Source organism: Thalassophryne amazonica, chromosome 1 (genome assembly GCF_902500255.1).
Source record: "Thalassophryne amazonica chromosome 1, fThaAma1.1, whole genome shotgun sequence".
NCBI lineage: Eukaryota > Metazoa > Chordata > Actinopteri > Batrachoidiformes > Batrachoididae > Thalassophryne > Thalassophryne amazonica.
In genome coordinates this window covers 9,154,322-9,171,287 of record NC_047103.1, presented here as the reverse complement: position 1 = coordinate 9,171,287, position 16,966 = coordinate 9,154,322, and the positions used below count along the sequence as shown (strand labels likewise).

At 41.1% G+C, this 16,966-nt stretch overlaps 1 protein-coding gene across 5 annotated transcripts in view; it reads left to right on the top strand.

The window, feature by feature from the left end:
- mllt10 (MLLT10 histone lysine methyltransferase DOT1L cofactor) overlaps positions 1-16,966 on the top strand; it is a 162,898-nt gene that overhangs the window by 66,225 nt on the left and 79,707 nt on the right. For all 5 annotated transcript variants that reach the window (XM_034161004.1, XM_034160803.1, XM_034160865.1 and 2 more), the window contains 4 exons: positions 5,118-5,172; positions 11,935-12,044; positions 12,154-12,257; positions 16,533-16,626. In XM_034161004.1, coding sequence (XP_034016895.1) covers positions 11,997-12,044; positions 12,154-12,257; positions 16,533-16,626 — 246 coding nt within the window. In that variant the 5' untranslated portion in view covers positions 5,118-5,172; positions 11,935-11,996. The remainder of the gene's footprint in view (positions 1-5,117; positions 5,173-11,934; positions 12,045-12,153; positions 12,258-16,532; positions 16,627-16,966) is intronic.

Below are 16,966 nucleotides of genomic sequence, written 5' to 3'. Positions count from 1 at the left end.
GGCCCACACAACACAGAGATCAAGACCTCCTCAATTTCGGTCAGTGTAATTAGGGAATTCAAAAATGAGTTTGACAAATATGACAAATCTCTCATGTTCTTTTCAAGCTGTTTTTTCAGTATGCAAATCTCGTGATAAAATTCTTCATCAAATTCAGTCTCTGCTATTTCCTGCAAATAGGTCTGCAAAATCACTTTCCCATCTTTCAAGTACTCTATTTACATCCTGATTCAGATCCCCATTATCATCAGTGATCTCCATTAGAATTTTTGTACTCCGCTTAGGTCCTAGTTTATTTACCTCATTCCAAAACCTTGGTGGATTATTGGTTTGGAGACCCTCAAGTTCAAGCATTTGTCCTCACTGGTATCTACGTTTGTAAAAATGAAACTTTTTATCAAATGCGTATTGTTTGTTTCTGAAGTCTGCCCTAAGATCCTATCTACGTCTCCTACTTCCCTGAAATTTGGTAAAAAGTCGCTCAGATTTCCTCATATCTGACCATAAATTGTCCAGCTCAACATTCCAGAATGCATTACCCGGACGATAGAACTTCCTGTATCTAGACACATTGCTATTGTCATCATCAGCGCCTGAATTTAATTCATCATGGATGAGGATACCAAACTTGTCAAACCAAGTGTCCATGTTTTCTTGAGTTTCATGCAGATTGTAGGTTATCGATCATATTACACAAAGCCCTACGGCTGGCATCAAATGTCAGAAAATTTCCAGATATGTTTCTTCTATTGAAGTTCTCTTTGTTACCTTGCTATGGTAACTGCTGTGGATTTTCAACTAACTGTTTTCCTTGTGAAGAAACATAAAATTCTACACATAACACACAGTGGTCAGGTAGTCTGCAACGATCACCTGTTAATTCCAAACAAGTACCACATTTTTCCATCAGATGTGTTGGGCTTAAAATACTGAACTCAAAGAATTCATCAAGACAGTCATAAGGCGTAATAATATAATCTACAACTGCCTTTCCTGTGTGTGTGTGTGTGTGTGTGTGTGTGTGTGTGTGTGTGTGTGTGTATATGTATTTTATGACTTTATTTTGACACAAAACACGCCTTTTCAGAAAACGTGAGGAGATTAACAAAACCCTTCTTCTTCTTTTGTGATTTATAATGGCAGCCGGTATGCTTATTGTTGCATTGCTCCCACCTGCTGCATCATTCCGTTAGAGCATGTGCTAAATTCTCTTGATGAGTCCAGTGTTTTTCAAGTATTTAAAAAGCTAACACTTGACCTTATGGCTAAGATACTTCCTACAGAAACTTCTTTCAGGCCTTACAATTGATTGCCTTCAGTTTTTACTCTTTAATCGATAAACCATTCAAAAATGACAAGATATATTTTGCCTGCATGCTGAAATCGGCCTGCATCAATTTTATTTTGATGAATTTCATAGACTGTAGTACAGCTGGTGCACAGGATGTGTGCTTTTTAGTGATACTATGCTGTATGTGCCTGTGGAGGTTTTCTGATGACTGACATAAGTAGTTGGGGTACAAACTCACGTGGTGGGATTTAGGAATTTATTATGTGGCAATAATTTGTAAGCATAGATTTTACATGTAATTATTAATAAAATAAATATTGTTGTTTTGATGAGTTTTAATCTCTTTAAATGATTTACACGTACTTGCGTGAAGTTTCAGTATATTTCAGAGCTCATTGCAAGGTAAGGAAAGACAGTTAAATAATAGTTTTGGCAAGTTCAGTGATATCTGTCCAATGCTATGGCATTTATAGTAAGTACATATGCTATGGCACTAGGCAGGTATCACTGAAAGAAGGTCCACATAGACAGATTCTTTTATTACAGTCAGGTTTCCACACACCCCATCATACAAAAAAAAAAAAAAAAAAAGGAAATTCAGTCTCTGTAGTGGTCCCAAAATGCTTTTAAAATACTCAAAACTGCTGACCCTGGACCCCACTGGGGGCTTAAGGAGGCCTCTGGGCCCCTGCTGAGTTTTTTTTCTTTGCCCATTTTCATCCCTGTGGTAGAGCTTAGATAATTGGCATGATTACGCATCATGTGGCCTTGATGTACAAGAAACTAATATTGCTGAAATAAACTAAAGAATGTAGTTAGAATTTCACTATTAATACCATTTTTCATTATGTATCCTTTAATGTGATAGTGTACATGTGGCATTTGAACAAAAAGTTATTTTCATTAATGAGCATACTTTGCATACTTCAATTGGAAGTTTTGAAAACCAGAATGTTATCAGCTTCTTGTAATTGAGGAGTGGGAAATTTGTGTCTTGTTTTTAATTGTCTAGTTGTTCACAATATCACAGCTTTAAGGTCAGTTTTGTGTGGTGTTTGACACACAAGGTCATACTTCAGTTTAGATGTAGCTCAGAGAAGCACCAGGTGTTTGTGAGAACCTGCTGTTTGCTAGCAGAAAAGACAACTGCAACAAAATAAACATCTGTGTGTGCAAGAACCTTTACATTAGAGGAAGGTACGGTACTTTATATCAGGCAGAGCTCTGTTATAGATTAGTCATGGAAGATGTGGGACTTCTTAAAAATGTATTCATTTTTGATACCAAGCAATAAAAAATGTATCTCTAGGGGTTCATAAGGTTAGACCTTACTTGTGTGAAGTGCCTTGAGGCAACTTTGTTGTGATTTGACACTATATAAATGAAAATAAATTGAAAATTAAATTGTATCTCTTGTGTTTGGCTTTATTTACCCAGCTTGACATCGCATGACCTGCAGTGTGACAGATGATGCTGAATCAATAAATTGTGCAGTCCTAGTTTAAGATATTATGACATAAGTAGGGATGGGTATTGATAAGATTTTATCGATACGGATACCATTATCAATCCAATTCCTTATTGATTCCACCTGTGAATTTTCTGTGTACTAAAAGTAGGCTTTACCGGTTTTCTACATCAACATTTTATTGAGTCTTAAAGTAAATAAATATAAAATTAGTCACTGGATCCTTGATCTCTGGACATAAATAGAAATAAACAATCTGTAGTTTTTGTCAAAAGCATTTCCTTTCAGACATTAATGGCATGAAAGTCTCCCCATACGTCTGAGCTGAACTCAAACAGCTGCTGAAGTCTGCAGCCGTGCAGTCTTGGGCTGCTGCACGTCAGTACAGGACGTCTCATTTTGGGAGGGAAAAAAAACCCTTTTGATCGATTTGCAGTTTGTTTATATTACAGTGATTGGAAAGCGGTGTCATTTGATTTAAACGGCGATTCACTTTGAAGTTATTAATTCCGAGTGGCAGTGTTTGGAGCAACGGAACGGAGGACGATTCTTGTTTCTTTCTTACAGCAAGACAGGAGTCCCAGGTAGTGACTTTAATCTGCACAAAAGTGACTCATGATTGACATATTTTCATGGCTTTGAGAGGTGTTAAGAAGTGGAGTTGCCACTTCTGAAGAGGAGTGAAACAAAGATCCAATGAAGCAGTGGATCAGAGCACTGCTTCATTGGTTCAAGGTTCAAAGCAGATCCGTGCCGCAGAAATGGCTGATTAGAGTCGCTGCAGGGTCTGTAATCAACGTAGAGAAATGATCATTTTCCCGACAAACAACCTCAAAAACAATGGCCGCTCTGAAGGACCGATAAGAGAGTCGTTAAGCAAAAAGGCTATTGATGTCGGTGGATCGAATCATTTCTTAACGATACCCGAAAAGACCTGGGTCTCGATACCCAACCCTAGACATATGTTACTTATGCTGAGAAAGGGCTGTACAAATGTTGTTGTTATTGATGCGTAATCTGATCAATCTGCTGGTGTATACACTTGATTTAAGCCTGGTTCACACGGCAAGATTTTAAGATTATCTGTAGCTTTCCAAAACCTGAGAGACCGCACACGTGAAGATAAAAAAAAATCATAGATCTAACAGTGTTGGTCGTACAGTGTGTGGTGTGCAGCCACACGGTAAAAATAACACACCACACACAAACAGATTTCACACACGTACCTTCCCAGCTCAGACAGGAAATTTCACAAAATCTCTCGAGATTAAACGTGACTTCAGAGTAAACAAACGGAGATAGTTTGTGGACTATTGACAACAGAGGGAAAAAAAAGAAAAGGCGTTCTTTAAAGGAGAGGATACTGTGCGACCACCAGACTTTCTTGTAAGGCATAACAGTGGTTTTGATTTTAGATTTGGCTCTGTGCCTCCATCACCTCACTTTCTGTTTGGCTGCACGTCACATTCAGCAGGCTGCGTGCTCGTTTGTGGTTGGGGGGACACCACACATGCTGCGATATGGAGCCAAAACAATCCACCATGTTGAATGTCCCCGATGTGCGGTCAGAGTGTTCCTGACGTCCTTCTGAGCAGATCAGAGTGCTCTGAACACACCACACATGGCAGGAATATCTGATAAGATTATCTTTAGCATCATCACGATAGTCGAGGCGTCCTTAAGATTGTCCGAAGAGGAAGATCGGGTCTGATATCGGCCTAAGTATCTTGCCGTGTGAACCAGGCATTGGTTAGTTCAGTCTGTTCAGCCAAATAAGATGGGGAAGATACCTGGTTTTTGATCAAGACCTCGGAGGTATTGTGCATCTCCACACTCAGGAATCATGTGTTTTCTGTGAAGACAGAATATTGATAGTTTATTGCTTGTCTGTGTGAAACCAGATGGTCAAAGGACTTTACAACGATGCCTCACTTTTAAGAGTTCATAAACATACAGATGCTGTCAAGCAGCTGAATTTAGGAGATTGAAGGTTCTTCACTGTGATGTCACAAAGTGGGCAGAAATAAAGGCAGATCCACATTACCATCAAACTTTAATCAACTCTCTTAAGTCGAGGTCTCCATGAAAACTCACCAAAGTATGTGGATTACTTTTTGAGACCTGTTGTTCTCAGTGAGACAGATGTGCGGCGGTGTTACTGGAGGTCGTAACTGGTGTTTTTGCAGATGAAACATGTTGAGAGGAGAAACCCGCCTCAACAAAGTCTGGCCTTCTGCCCAAATCAGCTCCAGCTGTTAAATGATGTCACACTTTGGCACATTTTGTGTTCAATCTAAGTGCATGACGGTGACGTTTTCTTCCTTTTTTTTTTTTTTGTTATTCTTTGTGTGCCCACAGAGGTGTGAACTGTGTCCTCATAAAGACGGCGCCCTCAAACGGACAGACAACGGAGGTAGGAAGAGAATACAGCACACACACAACACACAGTTCCTGCTCGTATTTCACCTTCAGGTTGAAGGGACATGAACTTGCTGGGAGACTTTTTTTTTTTTTCTTTTGCTGTGTTTGTACCATGCTTGCCAGTCCATATTTTAGGAGTGCTTGTGTTTACGAGGGGGCGGGGTCGGGATGCGTATAGTGCCTGGTCTGTGAGGAGTCTCCTCTCTGGGTTCATCGGGAGTTCAGCGTGGTGAGGACTGTAAATATTCTGTGTGTTTGAGTCGGTCAGAGAGGGCACAGCTGTGGGATTGTGTCCAGGCCTGCAGGGAGGCATCAGGACAACACTAACGCACACCGTTTTACTACTTTCTCTTTTACTTTACCCTTCCCGTGACCCCTCTCTCCCTTTTCTTCACCCCATTTTTCTCTCACATCTCTCTCCCACTGTCCTCAGTTTCTCTGCACTTGTCGGTTCCTCTTCACTTAGTGATCTGTGTGTTAGTTGCTGTTATTTCAGGTGGGGCAGTAATTTGATTCAGCATGTTGGGGCGTCGAGAAAAAAGCAGCCTGCATCTGAAATAGTGTCCCAACTAACTGTCGTTTTCATAGTCTGTTAATCCCACGATCGTTCATCTGAGTTGTGATTTTTGTGTATAAATTATCAGAAAAAAATGACACAGGCGAGCCTTCAACTTATTTCTCTGTCCAACAGTACAAAGCCCAAAGATGATAAAAGAACACAACCTCATATTTGAGATACTGTCATACCTTGAGAATAAAAAATGATTAATCACTTTGAAATGTTTTTTTTTTTCTGTTGATCAGCTAATTGATTATTTTAGCTATTTTTGAGGAGCTGATGGTCTAGCGGTTAAGCGTTGGCAGAGGATCCTCAGTTCAAATCCCAGCCTGACCGGAAAATCATTAAGGACCCTTGTGTGTCGTGAGCATCTTGCATGGCAGCACCCTGTCATCGGTGTGTTTGTGTGAATTGGTGAAAGTGAGGCATCATTGTAAAGCGCCTTTAGAGTCTAATGCAGATGGAAAAGCGCTATATAAATCCAGTCCATTTACCATTTATTTATTTAGCTCTAAAATGTTATTGTGGTGCATGAGATTTGCATTGTACCATTTTATTTTAATGTCTGAATTCTGTGAATGTGAAGTTTATGCATCACATGATGACCACAGAAATACCCACAAAGCAATCAAGAAGTAATATTTATATCCCACAATACAGTGCTTCATACATGATCTGTATTTAAATTCATTATGAGGTGTGTATGGCTGCAATTATTGAATATTTAGAAGAATAGTAAATGGACTGCATTTATATAGCGCTTTTCCATTTGCATCAGATGCTCAAAGCGCTTTACAATAATGCCTCACATTCACCCCGATGTCAGGGTGCTGCCATACAAGGCGCTCACTCCACACCGGGAGCAATAGGGGATTAAGGACCTTGCCCAAGGGCCCTTAGTGATTTTCCAGTCAGGCGGGGATTTGAACCGAGGATCTTCTGGTCTCAAGCCCAACACCTTAACCCCTAGACCATCACCCCCCCCCCCCCCCCCCCCCCCCCCCCCGACTGGTTGAAGTTGGGGAAGGCTCAACCTTGGGCAGTTGTTCACACCTGGGGATGAGTTCACATCCAGCCAACATCTCATGTAAACCCACAGTCACCCCACTAGGAGCGGTGGGCAGTCACGGTCCTGCTCCTGGGGTCCAACTCCAGATCTCGAGACACTGCTTTGGTCAAAAACAGAGAAAAGGAGTGTGACCCAGATGTGCATGTTTTGATGAAGAAACGGGAGTACCTAGACATATCACACACAGACCTGAGGTGAATATGGAAAGTCTACACCCCCCCTCTATATGAAACAATTTTTTTGGCTTTTCCCAATAGGGCTAGTTATGCTACAGCTGCATGTTGATTTGTAGGCTTGGGGCAATACACCTGTCGCAGTTTGATGCATATTGCACTTCAGAGTGCCCAGGGCCTTCCACGTGAAATTCTGCCTGAAGGGGCGGTGGGCCAGTGCATGAACACACCTAGTATTACGTTTGTCGGGCTGCCCATTTCAATAAAATATCTGATTTTAATTGCAAAAACAAACAAAAAAATCACTGGTAACTCACCTGTTGGTGTCCGTTTTGTCCTTTTCTCATTCATTAAATGCTTTCTTTGTCAGCTGATGTCTTGCAAGTCTCTCGGAAAGTTCCAGTACATCTTCAAAACTTTGAGGACATCAGACAGAACTTTACAGATGTGTTTTTTTTTTTTTTTTTTTGTCCTGTACTTGCAGGGGTGGTGGCCAAGTGGTTAATGCGCTTGGTTTCAGTTCAGAAGGTTCCGGGTTCAAATCACACCCCTGCCACATTTCTCCATGTAATGTGGACTTGCGTCAGGAAGGGCATCCGGCGTAAAACTTGTGCCAATTCAACATGCAGATCCACCTTGGATTTGCTGTGGCGACCCCAAGTGCAAACAAGGGAGCAGCCGAAGGGACTTACTTTTGTCCTGTACTTGTTCTTATCTTGCTAGTAGATGTCCAGTCGACGTTAAGCTGCTTTCTCATGTCGGCAGCAGAAAAACTGTCACAGCAGAATTCTGTCTTCACAAAGCTTGCCATTGTCCCAGAGCACTTCCTGTTTTTTTTTTTTTTTTCAAAATAAGAGCACATTTCAATGTGAACTTAAATTCCACTACCAGCACATACTGATGGTGTCATCACAGGTAAGATGTGGAAGAAAGGAGAGAAACTGTGAGAAAATTCATTAGTTCTTGCTTTTTACATGGAATTTCTTAAACTTAGAGGTAAGTGTGGAAATTGCTGGTGCCACCATGCTGCCGTGCCTGGAAAAGAGAGGAAAAAAACAAAACAAAACATGTCTCAAATGGAATGGTAAATGGACTGTATTTATATAGCGCTTTTCCATCTGCATCACACGCTCAAAGCGCTTTACGCATCAATGCCTCACATTCAAAGCCAAAAGACACGGCATGATGACAAAAACATGATGTATGAATAAAATTAGTTTTTGTTTGGGTTCAAAATGAATAATAAAGCACAGACGAATTCATTTTATGGGCAAGTCAGCTGTGCAGAGAACAGCCAAAGTCCAACGGTTCCTCCTGAAGTGCAGCGTCATTCAAAAACTGTTTTTCTTCAAATAATGCCAAAATACACGGTCATTTGTAGGTTGCTTATTTGTTTCTTTGGTTAGTTGTCATTATATTAGCTGCTAACGGTATTCTTAAGTTCTTCAAGTTTTGCAGTAAAAATTGGGGAACTGACAGTTTCTGAAAGTAAGAAATGCTATGTATTGTGTCGGACTAAAAGAGCGATTGTTTGGTTTGAGGAGGAAGACTGCGCCACTTTCATAGTCTTGTTTTATAGGCCTCTTGCAGATTCTTGGAGGGACTTCAAAACAACAACATGCCCCTATTTTACACCCTCTGGGCTCCTCCCCTCCCTGCTCCTGCTCACCAGGTCAAAGGCAGGTCAGGGGTTCAACTGTAAGTTTAAGCCTGTTTTTGTTTCCGCTGTGCGGGTGGGGGGGGGACACCTCCAGCATGGCAGGAGACTCCCACTTCCATTAGACCTCCTATTCACCTCCTCCAGCTCTTGTTCAGTTCTCCTGCCACTCTGTCATGTCCCACTGTCACTCTGCTGCCCCTCGTTTGTCTTTACGGACAGGCAGCTTCACGTGTGTCGCTGCTGCACCAACTGGCTGCTTCACTATTGATAAATGACCAGTTTGCACATTAAAAGTGGCGTTGACTCTTCTGTGGTCTGATGGTGGAAGATGTTATCCACCTTCTTTCAGTGCGCAAAGTCCAGCTCCAGCCGTCCTCTGTGTGTTTGCTTCTCTGCATTACCGTGCATCTTCTTAATTAGCATCACCCTATTTAATATATTTAAGAAACCATTAAAGACCAAATATTTTTACAAACGCTACACAAGGATGAGCCACTCTCTCTCTCTCTCTCTGTGTGTGTGTGTGTGTGTGTCACTTCTGTACGTTGGACATAGTACTTATATTTAATGCTTTGTCTTTTGATGATTTAACTCACTTGCACTTCACGTTTGATGAATCATCTGCCTTGTGATTTGCTTAAATGTGTTCAACTCTGTCCAGGACTATTGGTGTTCATCTGCCTTGCTAGAAGGTTGCGCTATCCCAATGCCAATTCAAGTGTTTTGGTGTTGCAGGAAACCAGCCGCTTATATTGAACCCCCTCTCTGCCGATAAATTCTGTATGACTGGCTTGTGAAACCATTTGCAGATCTCTCCTTTTTGAGGTTTTGGTGGCGAGATTGGTGCTGGAGTCACTATAAAACACTTCACAAAGCTTGACACTGGAAAAGAAGCTCTTTTGTTTCTTCATGCTGTGGGAGTAGTGCTGCTGCTCCTGTCCGTCAGAGGGGCACCATGTGATATGGACAAGATTGGGTTAAGGTTTTTAGAACCTTATCCCCGGAAAAGAAGAAACCACTGTTAATCAACAACTGTCCTTTCTCTGGAGGATTTTTGACTGGTGCGGTGCTGATTGCGGCATGAAGTTTCATGTGGGTGGACACTTGGAACATCCTATCTGTCAGTGAGGATGACGTTCTTCCACGACTGTTGATGAGTTTCAGGACTCGACATTGCCATTTGCCCACTAGCCCAGCGGCGATTTGGCCCACTGTTGGGCCACTACGGCCCAGTACAATTTATAGAAAGATGTCCCGCTCAGGCCAGTACAAATATTAGCAAATTTCTATTTATTTTACCATTTTTTTGCGGCGGCAAAGTCGAATTTCTTCACATCTTCCTGTTATCAAACTTCAGCAAGTCCGCCATGTTTGAATTTTGTCTCGCACCACACTCCCACAGAGTCTCTAATACGCGCAGAGGAAATGACATTTCAGGTAAAAGTAACGTGTAATTTCCCCCACTTTTTTTCTCCCCTCCCTCATCTCCACAATTCCTTATTAATATAGCATACATCAGAATTCATTAATCCCATGACCTGGCCCCGGATAAGCAGTTGAAGGTGAGTGAGCGAGTGAGAATCCATTCATACTCCACAGCCAACAGTTGGTGGCAGTAATGCACTGTGTCGGTTTGCAAAGCGCCAATAAACTCGAAAGAAGTTGTGGAGCATACATTTGGCCTTTTCTGTTAGAAATGTTCATCAGTCTTCATGAGCATCTTTAAATTCTCAGCGGGGGAAGCAAACGAAGAAGACACAAACAGAACAGAACACTTTGAATGAATGAATCTCTAGTATGTTTAAATTACAACCACCCAAACCCGGACAGCAGCCAGGAAAAACAAATACTAAAGGACTTGCTCATAAGAGGAAGAAATAAGGGAGAGAGACAGGTTCTATTAGAAAAATAAAAGACATGCTTTGTTCCTACATGGCCGCAGTTCCAACTTAAAAAAATTCATGAAAATTTTAACCAAAAATAACAGGTTAAATAGTACCAATCTAACACTTTTAATGTTGTTCTGCACAAGTGTTATTGGCATGGTCAACAATAACATTATGTACAAAGTAAGTTCAATATAAACGTGTTCAAACAAATACTGAAATGCAAAAAAGTTGTAAACTAATGGTAAATTTGTGTAGTCTTGGTGTGCATTGATTGACAACTGGTCATAGATGACTACAGGCACTGACAGAGCTGGTTCCAATTACTTTGTCGGACCCCACAGATCTGGCAGCCATGGTGAAAGTCGCTCTGGGTGGTACCGTGCATCACTGCATCCACCACGTTACAGAACCCCCCCCCGCCAATGTCCTGGTTGGCAGCTACTCAGACCACTGGTCATGAGTGGCTGACCATCTGCTGAACCCAGGTGACCTATGCGCATTCTCTTATCTTTTTCCAGTTGCTGGGGTCATCAGCACGATATGCAAAAGGCGACAATATCAGTCTAGTTATCCTTCTCAGTGAAAGTTTGACACTTCATGTGAGTCTCCATGAGTAGCCTCTGATTTGACACGGCTATTCCAGAGGCAAGTAAGCAATTCTTCTAAGGTATGAATCAAAACCCAGTCAGAGTACAAGTCTCACAACCAAGACTGGAAGCACAGGGAGCCTGATTACTTGGACAGCTAATCTCCTGCAAAGATATCGTCATCACCAAACACTTCCGTCCATTGACCTCATGACTCTCTAAGGTCATCGTGACATCTCTCGACCTCATAGGCTGAAGTCCCACAGACATGAATGTCACGGCCAAGATAAGTGAATCTTTCAACAACTTTTAGACAGTCATCAAATACAGAAAGATCCCAAAAATCTGGAGCTTATTCTTGATGCAGGGCAGCTACAAACCCATACACTTAAACTCCTCACACATTCTCAAGTGCTTCATTCAGGGCACCCATTGAGCCCACAAACATCACAGCATTGTCCACAAAATCAAGGTCAGTGAACTTTTTCTCAGTGACAAAGGAACTGAAGTCACTGGACTCCAAAACTCTACCCAGCAGAGGCGGCCTCCACTGCAATAAGCACTCAGCGTGTCTGTGTAAAGGCTGACTGTGATGTCATTGATAAACGGGTTTATATCTGTAGCGCTTTTCCATCCAATGCAAATGCTCAAAGTGATTTACAGTGGCCCCTCACATTCTCATTCATGCCCCGATGTCAGTGTGCTACCATGCATTGCGTTCGTTCACCTTGTGCATTCAGGACATTGACAAAAGTAGTTAGTGTCTTATGTTGTGTGAGTTTGTTTTCAGATTGTGCTTCGCTGTGTGTCTTTGCAGGCTGGGCTCATGTGGTGTGTGCTCTCTACATACCTGAGGTGGAGTTTGCTAACGTCTCCACTATGGAGCCCATCGTACTTCAGTCTGTGCCGCATGAGCGCTACAACAAGGTAACAAAATACTCCTTGACACATCAATGTGCCACAACATTCTATTTCGACCTTAGAACTGCTGCTCAGGGTTTTATTAAAATTTTTTATTTCTTGTCCTTGTTTGTAGACGTGTTACATATGTGAGGATCAGGGCAGAGAGAGCAAAGCAGCCACTGGAGCCTGTATGACCTGCAACAAACATGGCTGCCGACAGGCCTTCCATGTCACATGGTGAGACACATTTCTGCATGGCTAGAAGTTCCTCCTCTACAGATGGATTTCTGTTCAAATTTAACTATCTGTTCCGTTACAGTCCCTTTGTGTTTGAGGCTTCTTGCATAAGTGGACTGTCCAGGGTCTGTTGATGTGGTTATCAGGCTCTCATAGAGCACAATGTGTCAGTCAGAGATATGGCAGCTGAGTGTCAGTCTGTTAGCATTACAGTTGGTGATAATAAAAATGCTGCAGTAGAAAACGGTGAACAGAAGTGATGTGGCTTGGTCGTAAATTGTGGCGAAGTTTAATCCTCCTAAAATCTTTAGCCTCACCCGTCTGGTCCTGTGGTCAGAGTGGTGAGATTTGTTTTAGGCGTGGTATATGGCTGCTAAATTTAAAACTTTAGACTTTTATGTTTAGTTTATTCTGCTGCTGTAGTCGCTTGGAAAAGAAGTTGGGGTTTTACAGAAGTGCAAAATTTCTGGAAAGTATTCATGAGAAGGTTAGCTTGCAAATTTTAAACACTTTGCAATGTTTCAAGTTGGAAACTGTCCATTAATGGGAATCTGTGGTAACTAATGTGAATTAACTGGATGTTTGTGGTAATTTATACAAACTGTCTTTTTCTTCTTCTTTTGGCTGCTGTTAACCCCCAAAACGTGAATCAGCTACAAATCATGAATTATCCGCAAACCATTGATGAAAATTTAAGCAAACTGAATATTCGGGAACCGTTAATAGTTTTGCTGAAAACCGTGAGTAAAATATTCCACAAAATGTGAGCGCAGGTCTCGCAAAACGTTATTTGCAAAATGTGAATATTATTCATGATAGATATTTTCTTTCAGTTTAAGTAGTTTATGGATTTCAGTTTCAGGAATCATTTACTTCAGGAAATCTTGATTGCAAACTCTATCTCTGCAAAAATATATGTATTTTGGTGGGGGGGGTCACTACAGCAGGTGAAGTGAGCCCCAAGCAGGCTCTCACGTCTGTTGTCAAGCGCCTTGCCCTCGCTAGGCGTGACCCGCTCTGTGGACAGTGACAGGTGGGGAGTTTGACTGGGGCGGTACATGTGTCAAACAGTAACACAGGTGTCCTAAGTCAAACTCAGGGAGGACAGAAACCTTGCATAGAGCAGGAAAAACAAAGAACAAACTGTGATTCTAAGATGTAGGGTTTGCCAAAAGTCTATTGTAGTGGTTGCAGCACCCCCATCAGGTTGGTTGAGGTATTAGTTTTTGTAGAATGTCATACTGATTATGTCCCTCAAGTTTGACTTCAAAAGTGTAATTCCTTCATGAGCTAAACCTGAAGTGAATTAGGCCACGCCCACTCATATTTGGCAGCCAATAGCAGTGAACCAGAAAGATTTTAAAAAATCAACCAACCAACTTTTGTGCAGCTCGATCCAAATATGGTATGTGCCAAATTGTATGAAGATTGAACAAATATTGTCCTCCGTAAAGCTAGGACATCTTACTACTCATCAATAATTGAAGAAAATAAGAACAACCCCAGGTTTCTTTTCAGCACTGTAGCCAGGCTGACAAAGAGTCAGAGCTCTATTGAGCCGAGTATTCCCTTAACTTTAACTAGTAATGACTTCATGACTTTCTTTGCTAATAAAATTTTAACTATTAGAGAAAAAATTACTCATAACCATCCCAAAGACATATCGTTCTCTTTGGCTGCTTTCAGTGATGCCGGTATTTGGTTAGACTCTTTCTCTCCGATTGTTCTGTCTGGGTTATTTTCATTAGTTACTTCCTCCAAACCATCAACATGTCTATTAGACCTCATTCCTACCAGGCTGCTCAAGGAAGCCCTACCATTAATTAATGCTTCGATCTTAAATATGATCAATCTATCTTTATTAGTTGGCTACGTACCACAGGCTTTTAAGGTGGCAGTAATTAAACCATTACTTAAAAAGCCATCACTTGACCCAGCTATCTTAGCTAATTATAGGCCAATCTCCAACCTTCCTTTTCTCTCAAAAATTCTTGAAAGGGTAGTTGTAAAACAGCTAACTGATCATCTGCAGAGGAATGGTCTATTTGAAGAGTTTCAGTCAGGGTTTAGAATTCATCATAGTACAGAAACAGCATTAGTGAAGGTTACAAATGATCTTCTTATGGCCTCAGACAGTGGACTCATCTCTGTGCTTGTTCTGTTAGACCTCAGTGCTGCTTTTGATACTGTTGACCATAACATTTTATTACAGAGATTAGAGCATGCCATAGGTATTAAAGGCACTGCGCTGCGGTGGTTTGAATCATATTTATCTAATAGATTACAATTTGTTCATGTAAATGGGGAATCTTCTTCACAGACTAAGGTTAATTATGGAGTTCCACAAGGTTCTGTGCTAGGACCAATTTTATTCACTTTATACATGCTTCCCTTATGCACTATTATTAGACAGCATTGCTTAAATTTTCATTGTTACGCAGATGATACCCAGCTTTATCTATCCATGAAGCCAGAGGACACACACCAATTAGCTAAACTGCAGGATTGTCTTACAGACATAAAGACATGGATGACCTCTAATTTCCTGCTTTTAAATTCAGATAAAACTGAAGTTATTGTACTTGGCCCCACAAATCTTAGAAACATGGTGTCTAACCAGATCCTTACTCTGGATGGCATTACCCTGACCTCTAGTAATACTGTGAGAAATCTTGGAGTCATTTTTGATCAGGATATGTCATTCAATGCGCATATTAAGCAAATATGTAGGACTGCTTTTTTGCATTTGCGCAATATCTCTAAAATTAGAAAGGTCTTGTCTCAGAGTGATGCTGAAAAACTAATTCATGCATTTATTTCCTCTAGGCTGGACTATTGTAATTCATTATTATCAGGTTGTCCTAAAAGTTCCCTGAAAAGCTTTCAGTTAATTCAAAATTCTGCAGCTAGAGTACTGACAGGGACTAGAAGGAGAGAGCGTATTTCACCCATATTGGCCTCTCTTCATTGGCTTCCTGTTAATTCTAGAATATAATTTAAAATTCTTCTTCTTACTTATAAGGTTTTGAATAATCAGGTCCCATCTTATCTTAGGGACCTCATAGTACCATATCACCCCAATAGAGCGCTTCACTCTCAGACTGCAGGCTTACTTGTAGTTCCTAGGGTTTGTAAGAGTAGAATGGGAGGCAGAGCCTTCAGCTTTCAGGCTCCTCTCCTCTGGAACCAGCTCCAAATTCGGATCAGGGAGACAGACACCCTCTCTACTTTTAAGATTAAGCTTAAAACTTTCCTTTTTGCTAAAGCTTATAGTTAGGGCTGGACCAGGTGACCCTGAACCATCCCTTAGTTATGCTGCTATAGACTTAGACTGCTGGGGGGTTCCCATGATGCACTGTTTCTTTCTCTTTTTGCTGTGTATGCACCACTCTGCATTTAATCATTAGTGATTGATCTCTGCTCTCTTCCACAGCATGTCTTTTTCCTGATTCTCTCCCCTCAGCCCCAACCACTCCCAGCAGAAGACTGCCCCTCCCTGAGCCTGGTTCTGCTGGAGGTTTCTTCCTGTTAAAAGGGAGTTTTTCCTTCCCACTGTCGCCAAGTGCTAGCTCACAGGGGGTCGTTTTGACTGTTGGGGTTTTACATAATTATTGTATGGCTTTGCCTTACAATATAAAGCGCCTTGGGGCAACTGTTTGTTGTGATTTGGCGCTATATAAATAAAATTGATTTGATTTTAAATATTGTAGGAGTAGTGAGAAAAAAACAATAAGCTTGCAACAATAAGTCAATAAGCTTGTTCATATCATTGTCTATCACCAAAACAAACCCGGGCATGTGTATTTTTAAACTAAGTGCCGTTGCTGTGTCAAAGATTGCAAGAGTGCAAAAGACAGATTGTTCCTCCAGTGGACACTGATGGTCACATTACAGATATAATATTATATTCTGATATTAGAGTTTGCTCATTTCAGTCAGTCAGTCAATCAAATTATTTATTTTACCAGATGGGCATTGTTGAGATTAAAAATCTCTTTTCCAAGAGCGATCTGGCCAACAGTGCAGCACAGTGTTACAACAGTAAAGCATTAAAACAAACAACAACAAATGCAGACAAAAACATTTGTCGATGCTATGGCTTATGTTGTTTTGTCAGTCAAATTATGTTCAGCTGTTGTTGTAGTCTTACTGCAATACTTTGTCAGGGGTTCACATTAATACTTTGCTATTGTAACAAATCTGCAGTGCTGAAAAGTTCTTGTCTTTTTGTTATAATGCTGTTGTCCTTTTATCAAATCTCCGTTCCTGCTCCAGTGCCCAGTTTGCCGGGTTGTTGTGTGAGGAACAAGGATCAGACGCGGACAATGTCAAGTACTGTGGATACTGCAAATACCACCACAGCAAATTAGTAAGTTTTCTATTGTATTTCTCTTATAGTCTAGAAATGTTTGTCAGTCCTTTCAGTTTCTGTAATCTATTTCTTCATACATTAATACATTTGTATTCATGGCTCTGAACATCACCGGTAGTTGAAACCCGAGTATTTGTCTAGTGGTAATAAACTTTGGCCATTTTGTAGGCTTTTTAAAAATGTTTTTCATATTACAACATAGGCCTGGGCGGTATATTAGATTTATCGATTAATTCAAGTTTTTTGTTGCGGACGATTTAAAAAAAAAAAAATTTGAGTTTTTTTTTCTCCTCTTGCTGTGGCGCACCTTTTTGTCCCCCGGACCTTCCGTAGCTCC